The sequence below is a fragment of the Chelonia mydas genome, chromosome 10 (genome assembly GCF_015237465.2).
Source record: "Chelonia mydas isolate rCheMyd1 chromosome 10, rCheMyd1.pri.v2, whole genome shotgun sequence".
Taxonomy (NCBI): domain Eukaryota; kingdom Metazoa; phylum Chordata; order Testudines; family Cheloniidae; genus Chelonia; species Chelonia mydas.
The window spans coordinates 38,907,180-38,920,743 of NC_051250.2; the positions used below are offsets into that span (position 1 = coordinate 38,907,180).

The window sequence follows — 13,564 nt, forward strand, 5'->3', positions numbered from 1 at the left end:
TCTAAAGCCAGTAAAGGCTTTATCCCTGACATCAACCAAACAGCATCAAACCAACCCAACAACCCAAACAGCAATCGTTTTATGCTATATATCTCATCTCCAAGCATATATAGATATAGTTACACACAAAGAGTGCCAGATCCTCAGCTGGTGTCACTCCACTGAAGTCAGCAGAACTATGTTGATTTTCACCAGAGGAGGATCTGGCCCAGTTATTTTAGTCTCTCTCTGCACCCCTACTTCCTGTTAGCCTAAGGCAGTTAAGTACAGTAAGTACATCTAATGTTTTTTATTTCACTTAAGCAGCAGTGTTAATAGAATTACATGTAATGCTATGACTAATTTCCACTTGGCCTCAGTGTTCATTTTGCAAGCATCTGATTTTAATCTAATCACAAACTCTAATGCCATTTACATTATTATAATTGTATACTTAACTACACTGCCATTGAAACAATCAAGCCATAAGGCCTAACCATCACTGCAGCAGGGAAGCTTCTAATTAGTAATGATGGAAAAACAATCAGGCATGCTGTGGAGCAGAATTGAGGGGGACTGGCAAAGCTGTGGTGTGAGCTGGGAGTGGAACCATACCAGGTGAGGATTCAGGTACACTGATATTGCTGTGTGCAGAGCCAGGAATGGATTAGCAGGCACGCTGCAGATCCACAGGAATGGATTTCCACAGCTATGGGGGAGTCCCAGAACATTGTTTCATAATAGGACTGAAGTGCGTTGGCAGAGCTATTCATGGGCCCATTTACAAGGGCTGATTTTCAGAGGTGCGGAACTTCCACAGCTCTCATTGACTTCAGCTGGAGTTGTGAGTGCTCAGCATTTCTAAAAATCAGGTCCAGACCTGAATGAGGACCCAGAACTACAACAGAAGATTATGGCAAGTCAGCATTGAGCAGTGTTAGCAGGGCTGGGTGAGGGAGGCAGGGCTGGAGTAGGAGGATGAGTACTCAGTTTATGGTGCGCTCTGGGAATTCAGAGGAAAGTGTGCATAACATGCCTGAACCCTATCTGGCTTTACCCACTGCTATCAATGTGCTACTTGCACTACCAGCATGGATGCCATAGTAAGTTAAGTCCAAATGGTAAGGGATGCAACTCTATGCTCTGGGTGTCCCTAGACCTCTGCCTGCCAGAAGCTGGGTCTGGATGACAGGAATCACTCAGTAACTGCCCTGTTCTGTTCATTTCCGCTGATGCACCTGGCATTGGCCACTGTTAGAAGACAGGATACTGGGCTAAATGGACCATTGGTCTGACCCAGTATGGCTATTCTTAAGCACACCATCCTGATTCTTTCCAAAACAAGAACATAAAACTGTATTGAACTTCTGTCTTATAGGGCACTAGACTGGGGCTCAGGAGTCCTGGCTTCTATTTCCATGGTTACCACTGGCATGCTGAGTGACCGTACGCAAATCATGTCACAGCTCTGTGCCTCAGTTTCCCCATCTGTAAAACGGGGATCAAGAGACTGACCTCTGTTGTAAAGCACTTTGAGATCTACTGATGAAAAGTTCTATATGAGAACTTAACTTTGCAACCCTATATCATGGGTGGAATTTCTTCCTGTCCCTAGCTGATGATCAGCTCATGCCCTGAAGCATAAGGATAGTTAACAATTGTATACATAGCTACACCTAAGGGGCCTGACTCCTAAGCGCCTTGCCTTTGGGAAGTCATTAGCAAATGTGAAGTGGGATGGTTCTGAGCTGGTCACATTGACACAGGTGTAAGTGACTGGAGAAATCAGGCCATCTCACTGATATTCACCTTTCCCTCACCACTACCCACTATTCGGCTCTCTTCAGAAACCATACCTTCATGGCCTGCATCTTCTGCATCAATTTCCATGGTCACCTTCTCCTCCCAAGTAGGAGAGTGTGTAGGCTCAGAAGACACATGAGTCACCCCCTGGGCTTCCAATTTCTTCTCAACATCAGAGCTGCTTTTACTAAGAAAGAAGAAGAAAAAACAACCACTCAACATTACAGCAGGGGTACATCCACATTGACACGCACAAAGCCTTGCAGTGAACTGAAGACATCAGAGGAACAAATGTCCCTTCCCTTCATGCCCAAGCCAGAGACCTAATAACTTACATTCATATGGCCTGTTCACCTCAAAGCATCCCAAAGTGTATTACTGACTACAGGCCAAACTCATGCCTGGCATAATGCCACTAAAGTTAACGGATGAATTTGGCAGGGTGTGTATATAGGTTCATTTCCTCAATCAGCAAAATGCAGCCACCTCTGAGATGGAGCACAGCAGCAGTTTAACAGTGCTCAGCAACACTACACATGTTTTAGATGAAGAAGTGAAGAACTTCTCCAAATGAAACTTGAAGGGGGATTTTAAATAAGCCAGAATGCAATTATCATGAGGGACATTTGCTAGCACTCCCACTCTTGCGATGAGAGCCCTGGGTGTGATGTTCTCTGCTGGTGGTGTCTGGACAAGTGATCTGCTAGGCCACTCCAATCCTTGACTCTGGGAGCCAGCCTTACCCTGCTCTGCTGTGAGAACCCCCACTCCTGGGCTGTTCATACAAAGCCTCTGGCATGCAAGCTGCTCCCAGCTACTTGCAAGCAAATGACACTAGCCAATATCTCTGGTCCCAGACACAACTCTAGGAACCTCTGTCTTGCAGTGTCTAGTTATGCCCACTGGACTCTGCAAGCTTATATAAGTTCGTCAATTTAACAAAGAAACTGATATGTACCAGGATTGTTATCCCAAGGGGAGCCTCTGGCACACTTTACACCAACACACTGCTTGAGGTAGAATAAACAAACAGATTTATTAGCTGTAAAGATAGATTTTAAGTGATTACAAGTCAAAGCATAACAAGTCAGAGTGGTTACCAAAAGAAAAGAAAATATAATCAAGCAGTCTAAACTCTCAATCCTATTAGACTGGGCAGTAACTAGATTAAGCAGTTTTTCTCACCCCACTGGATACTGCAATCCTTAGTATACAGCAGAGGTGGGCAAACTACGGCCCGCGGGCCACATCCAGCCCGTGGGCCCATTCTGCCCGGCCCCTGAGCTCCTGGCCCAGGAGGCTAGCCCCCGGCCCCTCCCTTGCTGTCCACCCTCCCCCACAGCCATGCCACCGTGCGGGCAGCGCTCTGGGTGGCGGGGCTGCGCGCTCATGCAGGGCAGCGTGGCAGCTCGGCAGCGTGTCTGGCTCCGGCGCGGCTCCCAGACATGCTACTCTGAGCAGCATGGTAAGGGGACCAGGGCCAGGGGTTGGATAAGGGGCAGAGGGTCCTGGGGGGCAGTCAGGGAGCAGGGGGCAGTTGGATAGGGGGTGGGGTTCTGGGGCGGGGGGGCGGATCATCCCAGGAGGGGTCGGTCAGGGGATGGGGAACAGGGGGCTGTTGGATAGGGCAGAGGTTCTGGGGAGGGCAGTCAGGGGATGGGGAGCGGTGGGGTTATATTGGGGGTGGAGCCCCATGGGGCGGTTGGGGCAGGGGTCCTGGGAGGGGGCGGTCAGGGGACAAGGAGTGGCGGGGGGTTAGATGGGGAGGTTCTGAGGGGGGCGGGAAGTGGGAGGGGGGGATATGGGGCAGGGGCCAGGCTGTTTGGGGAGGCACAGCCTTCCCTACCTGGCTCTCCATACAGTTTCGCACCCCAATGTGGCCCTTGGGCCAAAAAGTTTGCCCACCCCGGTATACAGGTTTGTTCCTTAAACCTGGGCCAATCTCCTGTGTTGGAGTCTTGTCTTCTTCTCTGTGTCTTGGTTGCTTGCAGCAGAGGTGGGGGCAGGAGAAGAGGCCCGTTTGTGTCCCTTCTGTTTGTTTTATACCCTCAGTCCAAGTGCTTTTGGAGCACAAGTCCAGGCATGTCTGTGGGGCATTGCTATGGGCATGGCTTTGAGTTATACCAGACTTCAGAGAGCACAGTAGGGAAAGCGCTGCAGTCTGTCCATACTAACAGCTTCAAGCGCACTGGCGTGGCCACATTTGCGGCACTTGAAGAGACACTGGGAGAGGTGCATTATGGGCAGCTATCCCACAGAGCACCTTTTCCCATTCTGGTGCTGTGGCATGTGGGAAGGGGGCGGGAGGTGCGGCGCATTCTGTGTCCTGTCCCAACGCCCCGTGATGCATCGGTTCACATCGCAGCAATCCCTGTGCTTCCGTCCACATTTGGCGCCATCTTTCAATGTTTTTTGTACTGCGCGCTCTGTCTTCCCTTTCGGTCTGCGGGAATGGAGCCCGAACTGCTGAGGAATATGCTGACAAGCCTCTCCAACACATCACATTTGGCAGTCGAGTTATTCCTTATGATCCAAAGTGACAGTGAGGACTCGGACGATGATATCGACTAGACTAACGCATATGACACGAGATTGCTTGTGGAATTCATGGACGTGCTCACCACCGTGGAATGCCGCTTTTGGGCTCAGGAAACAAGCACTGAGTGGTGGGATCACATCTTTGTGCAAGTCTGGGATGATGAGCAGTGGCTGCAGAACTTTTGGATGAGAAAAGCCAATTTCATGGGACTGTGTGATGAGCTCGACCCCACCCTGCGACGCAAGGACATGAGATTGAGAGCTGCCCTGATGGTGGAGAAGTGGGTGGCTATTGCAATCTGGAAGCTGGCAACTCCAGACAGCTACTGATCGGTCGCTAACCAGTTTGGAGTGGGAAAGTCGACCATTGGAATCATGTTGATGCAAGTTTGCAGGGCCATTAATCACATCCTGCTCAGAAGAACCGTGACTCTGGGCAACGTGCATGACATTGTGGCTGGTTTTGCACAAATGGGTTTCCCTAACTACAGAGGGGCGATAGATGGGACACATATTCCAATTCTGGCACCAGCCCACCTAGCCTCCGAGTACGTCAATCAGAAGGGGTATTTCTCTATGGTTCTCCAGGTGCTTGTGGATCACCCTGGGCATTTCATTGACATTAATGCAGGCTGGCCCAGAAAGGTGCATGACACATGCATCTTGCGGAACACTGGCCTGTTCAGGAAGTCTCAAGCTGGGACGTTTTCCCCAGACAAGAAGATCACCATAGGGGAAGTCAAAATGCCCACTGTGATCCTTGGAGACCCTGCTTACCCTTTAATGCTGTGGCTCATGAAACCCTACACAGGGAGCCTTGACAGCAGCAAGGAGCGGTTCAACAACAGGCTCAGCCAGTGCAGAATGACTGTGGAGTGTGCTTTTGGCTGTTTAAAGGGCTGCTGGCGCTCTCTGTATGAGAAGCTGGACCTGGCCGATGACAGCATCCCCGCGGTTATATCCGCGTGCTGTACCCTCCATAACATTTGTGAAGGGAAGGGTGAACGATTCACTCAGGCATGGAACTCAGAGGTTCAACACTTGGAGGCTAAATTTGAACAGCCAGAGAGCAGGCCTATTAGAGGGGCCCAGCGCGGGGCTGCAAGGATTAGAGATGCCTTGAGGGAGCAATTTGAGGCTGAAAGCTACCAGTAATGTCTGGTGCCTTGCACAGGAGTGAAGTGCAGTGGTTCCAATGTTAGTAGGAATCTGTGTTTGCTATGCTGACTTGCAGTGCCTGTTTCTTTCCTGGGCTAAGATATCTTTTACTTTATGCAATAATAAAGAATGTTTTCAAAGCCAAAAAATCCATTTATTGAAAAGAAAATTCATTTATTGAAAAGAAACACAACTGCTTGGGAAACAGAAAGGGCAAGGGAATGGGCTGGGGAAAGGTACAATCACAGATTTGCATATGTCCTGTTATCATACTCAGCCTTCCTGTCTGGAGTGCTGTGCAATGAGTGCTGCACTTCAGGATGGCTACACTGCATGGTGATGGGGGTTGAGTACAGTGGGTAAGGGTCGTAGTTTTCAGGGCTGGGTGGTTAAGCTACAGGTGTTGGAGGCAGCTGGTGGCGATAAGAACCCAGATGTTGAGGAAAGTGGGTTGGAGATGACATGGGGGCACAAGGGAAGAGTTTTGGGATAAGGGCTGCCGGGGTGGGGGCGGGCGCGGTAGTGCTCTGCCTGCATGGCTATGAGCACCTGGATCGAGGCCACTTGGCACTCCATGATGCTTATCAGCTGATCCGTGCTTTGCTGCTGAAGCTCCGTGCTTTTGTGCCGGCGCTCCTCATTCTGCTGGCAGATCCTCCTTTCACTCTCCCTCCACTCCTGCACTTTTAGATTAGTTAAGTGACTGCTACATTACTTCATGCAGCATGTCTTCTTTGCTTCTACGTGGCCTCTTCCTAATTGTTTGCAGTCTTTCGGCCGGTGATAACATGGACAGCTGAGATCTCAAGGTTGCATCTGTAAAGGCAAAATGCAACACTTAACAGAGGCAGCATTATTCACACCAGACAGAGCAATGATTCCCCTGTACTTAAGAGCAAGCACAGTCTACACAATAGCATAATTTGCCTGTCCCAAAGCGAGTGCACATAACCCATGGGAGCCCCAAAATAATGAGTAAGCACAGCATCAAGGGGGACTGATTGTTTCACGGCTGTACTGTCCTCTCGGGTTCTGTGCCTTGGGGAGAGCCAACAGCTGCAGGGGACCCCTATACTGAACACTGTCCCCACATTTTCACCAGGATGAGTTCGTCCTGGAAGATATCTCACTGCTGAGGGTGACCTGGGAAGCAAGGGAGGGTCTTCTACTACAATGCGGCTTCCGTCCTGGCCCATATGCAGCTTGCCTGTGTGCAGCAATGGTCCCCCTGCACCTCACGGCACAGTGACGCGGACATGTTAGCCTGACTGGGACAAGGACCACAGTGGCTCTCCCAAGAAACCTGTGCAAGTGCATTGCCCAAGTTCTGGATGAGACCTTTGAAGAGATCACTGAGGCTGATTACCGTGATGTGAGAGAGCAAATCAACGCCCTATTCCACATCTAGGCATGCATACAGGTAAGCAACCATTTTCATGTTCTCTCCACAGGTACTAATGCGGAGAGTGGACTAGATGATACATCTGAGGGAAGGGAACAGAAGGAGACTCCGCCGATCGGAAGGCATGAGATGCACTGTCCTAGGAATGGAGGTTCCACAACCACCGCTCCCAAGAGGAGGAGGCAGGTGGTGGTGGTCGGGGATTCTCTCCTCAGGGGGACTGAGTCATCTATCTGCCGCCCCGACCGGGAAAACCGAGAAGTCTGCTGCTTGCCAGGAGCTAGGATTCACAATGTGACGGAGAGACTGCCGAGACTCATCAAGCCCTCGGATCGCTACCCCTTCCGGCTTCTCCACGTGGGCACCAATGATACTGCCAAGAATGATCTTGAGCTGATCATTGCGGACTACATGGCTCTGGGAAGAAGGATAAAGGAGTTTGAGGTGCAAGTGGAAGGAAAAGGCCTGGGTAGAGACCGTCGAATCGTGGAAGTCAACGAATAGCTATGCAGGTGGTGTCGGAGAGAAGGCTTTAGATTCTTTGACCATGGGATGGTGTTCCGAGAAGGAAGAGTGCTAGGCAGAGATGGGCTCCACCTAATGAAGAAAGGGAAGAGAATCTTTGCAAGCAGGCTGGCTAACCTAGTGAGGAGGGCTTTAAACTAGGTTCACCGGGGGAAGGAGACCAAAGCCCTGAGGTAAGTGGGGACGTGGGATACCAGGAGGAAGCACGAGCAGGAGAGCACGAAAGGGGAGGGCTCCTGCCTCATACTAAGAAGGCAGGACAAACAGCAAGTTATCTCAAGTGCCTACACACAAATGCAAGAAGCCTGGGAAACAAGCAGGGAGAACTGGAAATCCTGGCACAGTCAAGGAATTATGATGTGACTGGAATAACAGAGACTTGGTGGGATAACTCACATGACTGCAGTACTGTCATGGATGGACAAACTGTTCCGGAAGGACAGGCAAGGCAGAAAAGGTGGGGGAGTTGCACTGTATGTAAGAGAGCAGTATGACTGCTCAGAGCTCTGGTATGAAACTGCAGAAAAACCTGAGTGTCTCTGGATTAAGTTTAGAAGCATGAGCAATAAGGGTGATGTCATGGTGGGAGTCTGCTATAGATCACCGGATCAGGGGGATGAGGTGGACGAGGCTTTCTTCCAGCAACTAACGGAAGTTATTAGATCACAGGCCCTGGTTCTCATGGGAGACTTCAATCACCCTGATATCTGCTGGGAGAGCACTACAGCGGTGCAGAGACAATCCAGGAAGTTTTTGGAAAGTGTAGGGGACAATTTCCTGGTGCAAGTAGGGGAGGAACTAACTAGGGGCAGAGCTCTTCTTGACCTGCTGCTCACAAGAATTAGTAGGGGAAGAATTAGTAGGGGAAGCAAAAGTGGATGGGAACCTGGGAGGCAGTGACCGTGAGATGGTCGAGTTCAGGATCCTGACACAGGGAAGAAAGGAGAGCAGCAGAATATGGACCCTGGACTTCAGAAAAGCAGACTTTGACTCCCTCAGGGAACTGATGGGCAGGATCCCCTGGGAGAATAACATGACAGGGAAAGGAGTCCAGGAGAGCTGGCTGTATTTTAAAGAATCCTTATTGAGGTTACAGGGACAAACCATCCCGATGTGTAGAAAGAACAGTAAATATGGCAGGCGACCAGCTTGGCTTCACAGTGAAATCCTTGCTGAGCTTAAACACAAAAAAGAAGCTTACAAGAAGTGGAAGATTGGACAAATGACCAGGGAAGAGTATAAAAATATTGGTCGGGCATGCAGGAGTGAAATCAGGAAGGCCAAACCACACTTGGAGTTGCAGCTAGCAAGAGATGTTAAGAATAACAAGAAGGGTTTCTTCAGGTATGTTAGCAACAAGAAGAAAATCAAGGAAAGTGTGGGCCCCTTACTGAATGAGGGAGGCAACCTACTGACAGAGGATGTGGAAAAAGCTAATGTACTCAATGCTTTTTTTGCCTCTGTCTTCACGAACAAGGTCAGCTCCTAGACTACTGCACCGGGCAGCACAGCATGGGGAGGAGGTGACCAGCCCTCTGTGAAGAAGGAAGTGGTTCGGGACTATTTAGAAAAGATGGACAAGCACAAGTCCAAGGGGCCGGATGTGCTGCATCTGAGAGTGCTAAAGGAGTTCGCTGCTATGATTGCAGAGCCATTGGCCATTATCTTTGAAAACTCATGAGGATCGGGGGAGGTCCCGGACGACTGGAAAAAGGCTAATGTATTGCCCATCTTTAAAAAAGGGAAGGAGGAGGATCCGGGGAACTACAGGCCACTCAGCTTCACCTCAGTCCCTGGAAAAATCATGGAGCAGGTCCTCAAGGAATCAATTCTGAAGCACTTCAAGGAGAGGAAAGTGATCAGGAACAGTCAGCATGGTTTCACCAAGGGCAAGTCATGCCTGACTAATCTAATTGCCTTCTATGATGAGATAACTGACTCTGTGGATGAGGGGAAAGCGTGGATGTGTTGTTCCTTGACTTTAACAAAGCTTTTGACACGGTCTCCCACAGTATTCTTGCCAGTAAGTTAAAGAAGTATGGGCTGGATGAATGGATAAGGTGGATAGAAAGCTGGCTAGATTGTCGGGCTTAATGGGTAGTGATCAATGGCTCCATGTCTAGCTGGCAGCCGGTATCAAGTGGAGTGCCCTAAGGGTCGGTCCTCGGGCTGGTTTTGTTCAATATCTTCATTAATGATCTGGAGGATGGTATGGATTGCACCCTCAGCAAGTTTGCAGATGACACTAAACTAGGAGGAGAGGTAGATACGTTGGAGGGTACGGATAGGATACAGAGGGCCCTAGACAAATTAGAGGATTGGGCCAAAAGAAATCTGATGAGGTTCAACAAGGACAAGTGCAGAGTCCTGCACTTAGGACAGAAGAATCCCATACATCGTTACAGACTAGGGACCGAATGGCTCGGCAGCAGTTCTGCAGAAAAGGACCTAGGGGTTACAGTGGACGAGAAGCTGGATATGAGTCAACACTGTGCCCTTGATGCCAAGAAGGCCAATGGCATTTTGGGATGTATAAGTAGGGGCATTGCCAGCAGATCAAGGGACGTGATCGTTCCCCTCTATTCGACATTGGTGAGGCCTCATCTGGAGTACTGGGTCCAGTTTTGGGCCCCACACTACAAGAACGATGTGGAAAAATTGGAAAACGTCCAGCGGAGGGCAATAAAGATTAGGGGACTGGAACACATGACTTATGAGGAGAGGCTGAGGGAACTGGGATTGTTTAGTCTGCGGAAGAGAAGAATGAGGGGGGATTTGATAGCGGCTTTCAACTACCTGAAAGAGGGTTCCAAAGAGGATGGATCTTGACTGTTCTTAGTGGTAGCAGATGACCGAACGACGAGTAACAGTCTCAAGTTGCAGTGGGGGAGGTTTAGGTTGGATATTAGGAAAAACTTTTTCACTCGGAGGGTGGTGAAACACTGGAATGCGTTACCTAGGGAGGTGGTGGAATCTCCTTCCTTCCTTCCTTTTTAAGGTCAGGCTTGACAAAGCCCTGGCTGGGATGATTTAGTTGGGGATTGGTCCTGCTTTGAGCAAGGGGTTGGACTAGATGACCTCCTGAGGTCCCTTCCAACCCTGATATTCTATGATTCTATGCAGCCCTTACCCTCTTCGACCCAAAAGCCCGCACCGAATAGCTTCCTTCCAAAAATAAAAGCCACTTACTGGGAACCTCCTCTGGTGTTTGTCCTTCCCCAAGCACTGGCCGCTGCAACTACCTATCTTCCTCCTGGCTTGAGAAAAGCTCCTGGCTGCATGCATCTAGGGATGCCAGGGTGTCTTCCTCCTCCTCCTCCTCCTGCCTTATTGAACTGGGCTCTGAAGTTTCCATGGTGGTCCTCGGAGTGGAGGTGTGGTCACTCCCAAGTATTGCGTCCAGCTCTTTGTCGAAACGGCAGGTCCCGGGGGCAGCACCGGAGCAGCGGTTTGCCTCGCGGGCTTTGCGGTAGGCTTTCCACAGCTCCTTCACTTTAACCCTGCACTGCAGTGCGTCCCGGTCATGGCCTCTTTCCATCATGTCCCTTGATATCTGTCCGAAGGTATCGTAATTCCTACAGCTGGAGCGCAGTTGGGACTGGACAGCTTCCTCCCCCCAAACACTGATGAGGTCCAGCACCTCGCCATTGCTCCATACTGGGGATTGCCTGGCGAGGAGAGGCATGGTCACCTGGAAAGATTCGCTGAGAGCACTCCATGCCTGGCTGAGCAAACAGGAAGGGGATTTTCAAAATTCCCAGAGAATTTAAAGGGCGGGTCTGACGGTTGGTCACCTGAGGGCAGGGCAGTAGAATTCAAAGTGATGACCAGAGTGGCTAGAACAGGCACTGTGGGAGACTTCTGGAGGCCGATCAGAGAGCACTAACAGACCAGGGTGTCCACACTGGCGCTGCAGTGCTCCAGCGGGGGCACATCAAATGTTATTCCACTCACCAAGATGGATTACCAGGAGCGCTCTTGCCACGGAGTCATATCGCTCTACGTGCCTTGCCAGTGTGGACGTGACGTGAGTTAGAGTGGACAGGCCTGCTTTAATGAGCTCTAACTCCTAAGTGTAGCCATGCCCTGTGTCTCTCCCAGCAAGGCTGAGCAATTCCCCTGGTGTGGCCTCATGCAGGTGAGTCATTGCATTATAGCTCCCTTGCTGGACAATGGCTGTTGATGGGTTGTTTCACACCCCGCCCAGGGGTTGGTTACTTTCCTTGCTGTTGCCTCTGGGGAGCTAATATCTGGCTGATTCCCTCAACTTACAGCATGTTTTAGTGACAGCCATACTACACAATTCTCATAACATCATATGCGTTAATGATACACATCTATGGATAGAGAAATGACTTTCAGCAGATCATAACCTTTCCCCTGATGCCTTACAAGACATGCTTTATATGTAAGATCACAATTATATGAAAATGAGGAATTTGGGGGTGACAGCATACTCCCCCAAGGTACAGAATGTCACACTGGGATATTGAATGACCACAAAATCCATGGGACATGTGACTAACCACAAGAGACCCAGAGCTCTGTTTTAAATCTGTAGCTGTAGTGTTATAGCGTCGACCCTTAATACAGAGACAGAAGGGGTTCTTCTGTTGCTCTAGTAAATCCACTGCTCAGAGAGGTAGTAGATAGATGAATGGAAGAATTATTCTGTCAAACTGGTGGTGTCTACATCGGCACTTAGGTTAGCTCACTACACTGCACAGGGTGTGCCATTTTTCACATCACTGAACAATGTAGTGAAACTGATGTAACTTTGTAATGTAGCCAGCCCTGAGATACTTTAACTCAGTCCAGCGCCCTCTAGCCCCAGGCTGAAGGACTGGTTCCATGCTGATGAAAAGGGAGAGTGCTACCTGCTGAGGCACCAAAACACTTCCTGCTGGACTTTTCCAGTTCTCGCAGGTCTTCCTTAACAGAGTGAAGTGAAAGAGGAGTTTCATGCCAGATCAACATATACTGTCTACATCTAAAGAGGCCACAACAGATCTGGCTATCATGAAGTTACAAAGAACAAACAAGTCCTGATTATAAATCCTTTAAAACATCAGGTTCAGCACAACAGCAGAGAGATGACTGGGACATTGAGCTTTTCACTCTTAGGCCACCGATTCTGATCCAACCTATGTTGCTGGTGAATAAAAGGCACAGGCCTCAATCCTGCCTTGACTGCTTACTGGCCATCTTATGAGGATCTGAGTTGTTAGAATGTGTTGGCATGCCATGGCCTGTTAATGGAGGATGTAATCCAGCTCACTTTCCCCTATCAGAACTGGCTCTGTTGGACTGACAGCAAAGCCAGGAGATGGAAGTCTAAGACGCATATGGTGCAGATCTGCACAGTAAAAATAAAGCTACTAGAATAATAAAAACAGTAATTTGTGAATAATTTATATTTGATGACTGAGGGGACAATGTGCTAGACAAATTGTTTACAAGTAATTCAAGCAGCTCTCAGGGTGATCAGTTTTCTGACCATGACCATGCTGTACATTTCCCCCCTAACATTTCAACATAGCGGGTCACTGAGTTACCAATGACAGGAATAGATTTGCCATGCTCAAGACGAAAATAGATTTCATAAAACAGCAGAGCCCTCTGAAACAAAAACTTGCCAAAGGCATAAACTATCATGAAGATCAGTTGGGGTGCAATAGGATTTATCTTCTGGCAGGTTTCTGTAATGTGTTGGTATCAGGGTTGAACAAAGAATTCATAAAAATAATTTATTACACTAATTTAACCATTTCCCCCAATATAGAAAGAGGAACAGCAAGTTTGACTTGGGACAGAGGTAAATTTGGTTCTAATGACCTTTTGCTTTTCTCTGGTGCCATCTAACTCAAATTGCACTATCAACAATAATTAATGTTACAAGAACCCTGTGGTTCCCAAGTAGTATCATTCCTGTTGTATAGATGGAGAAACTGAGGCACAGCCAGAGGAAATGAGTCACACTACCTAGGATTAGAACCCAGCTCTTTTGTTCCCATTCTTAGTCCAGTAACTTGATCACTAGATCCTGTTTCTTCTTCTAAAAGGTATATATATAGAGAGAGATTTTCAGGCCTGGTAGGCAGCCTTCTCCCAATGAGGGACAACAGCTAGGTTTAGTTTGACATCATGTGCTTGTTTCAG

General features: G+C 49.0%; 1 protein-coding gene across 1 annotated transcript in view; it reads right to left on the reverse strand.

The window, feature by feature from the left end:
- The window catches only part of LOC122461940 (coiled-coil domain-containing protein 33-like), a 172,113-nt gene that overhangs the window by 26,032 nt on the left and 132,517 nt on the right, over positions 1 to 13,564 (reverse strand). Inside the window, exon 4 of the mRNA XM_043523737.1 lies at positions 1,836 to 1,969. Within this exon, the coding sequence (XP_043379672.1) occupies positions 1,836 to 1,969 (134 nt within the window). The remainder of the gene's footprint in view (positions 1 to 1,835; positions 1,970 to 13,564) is intronic.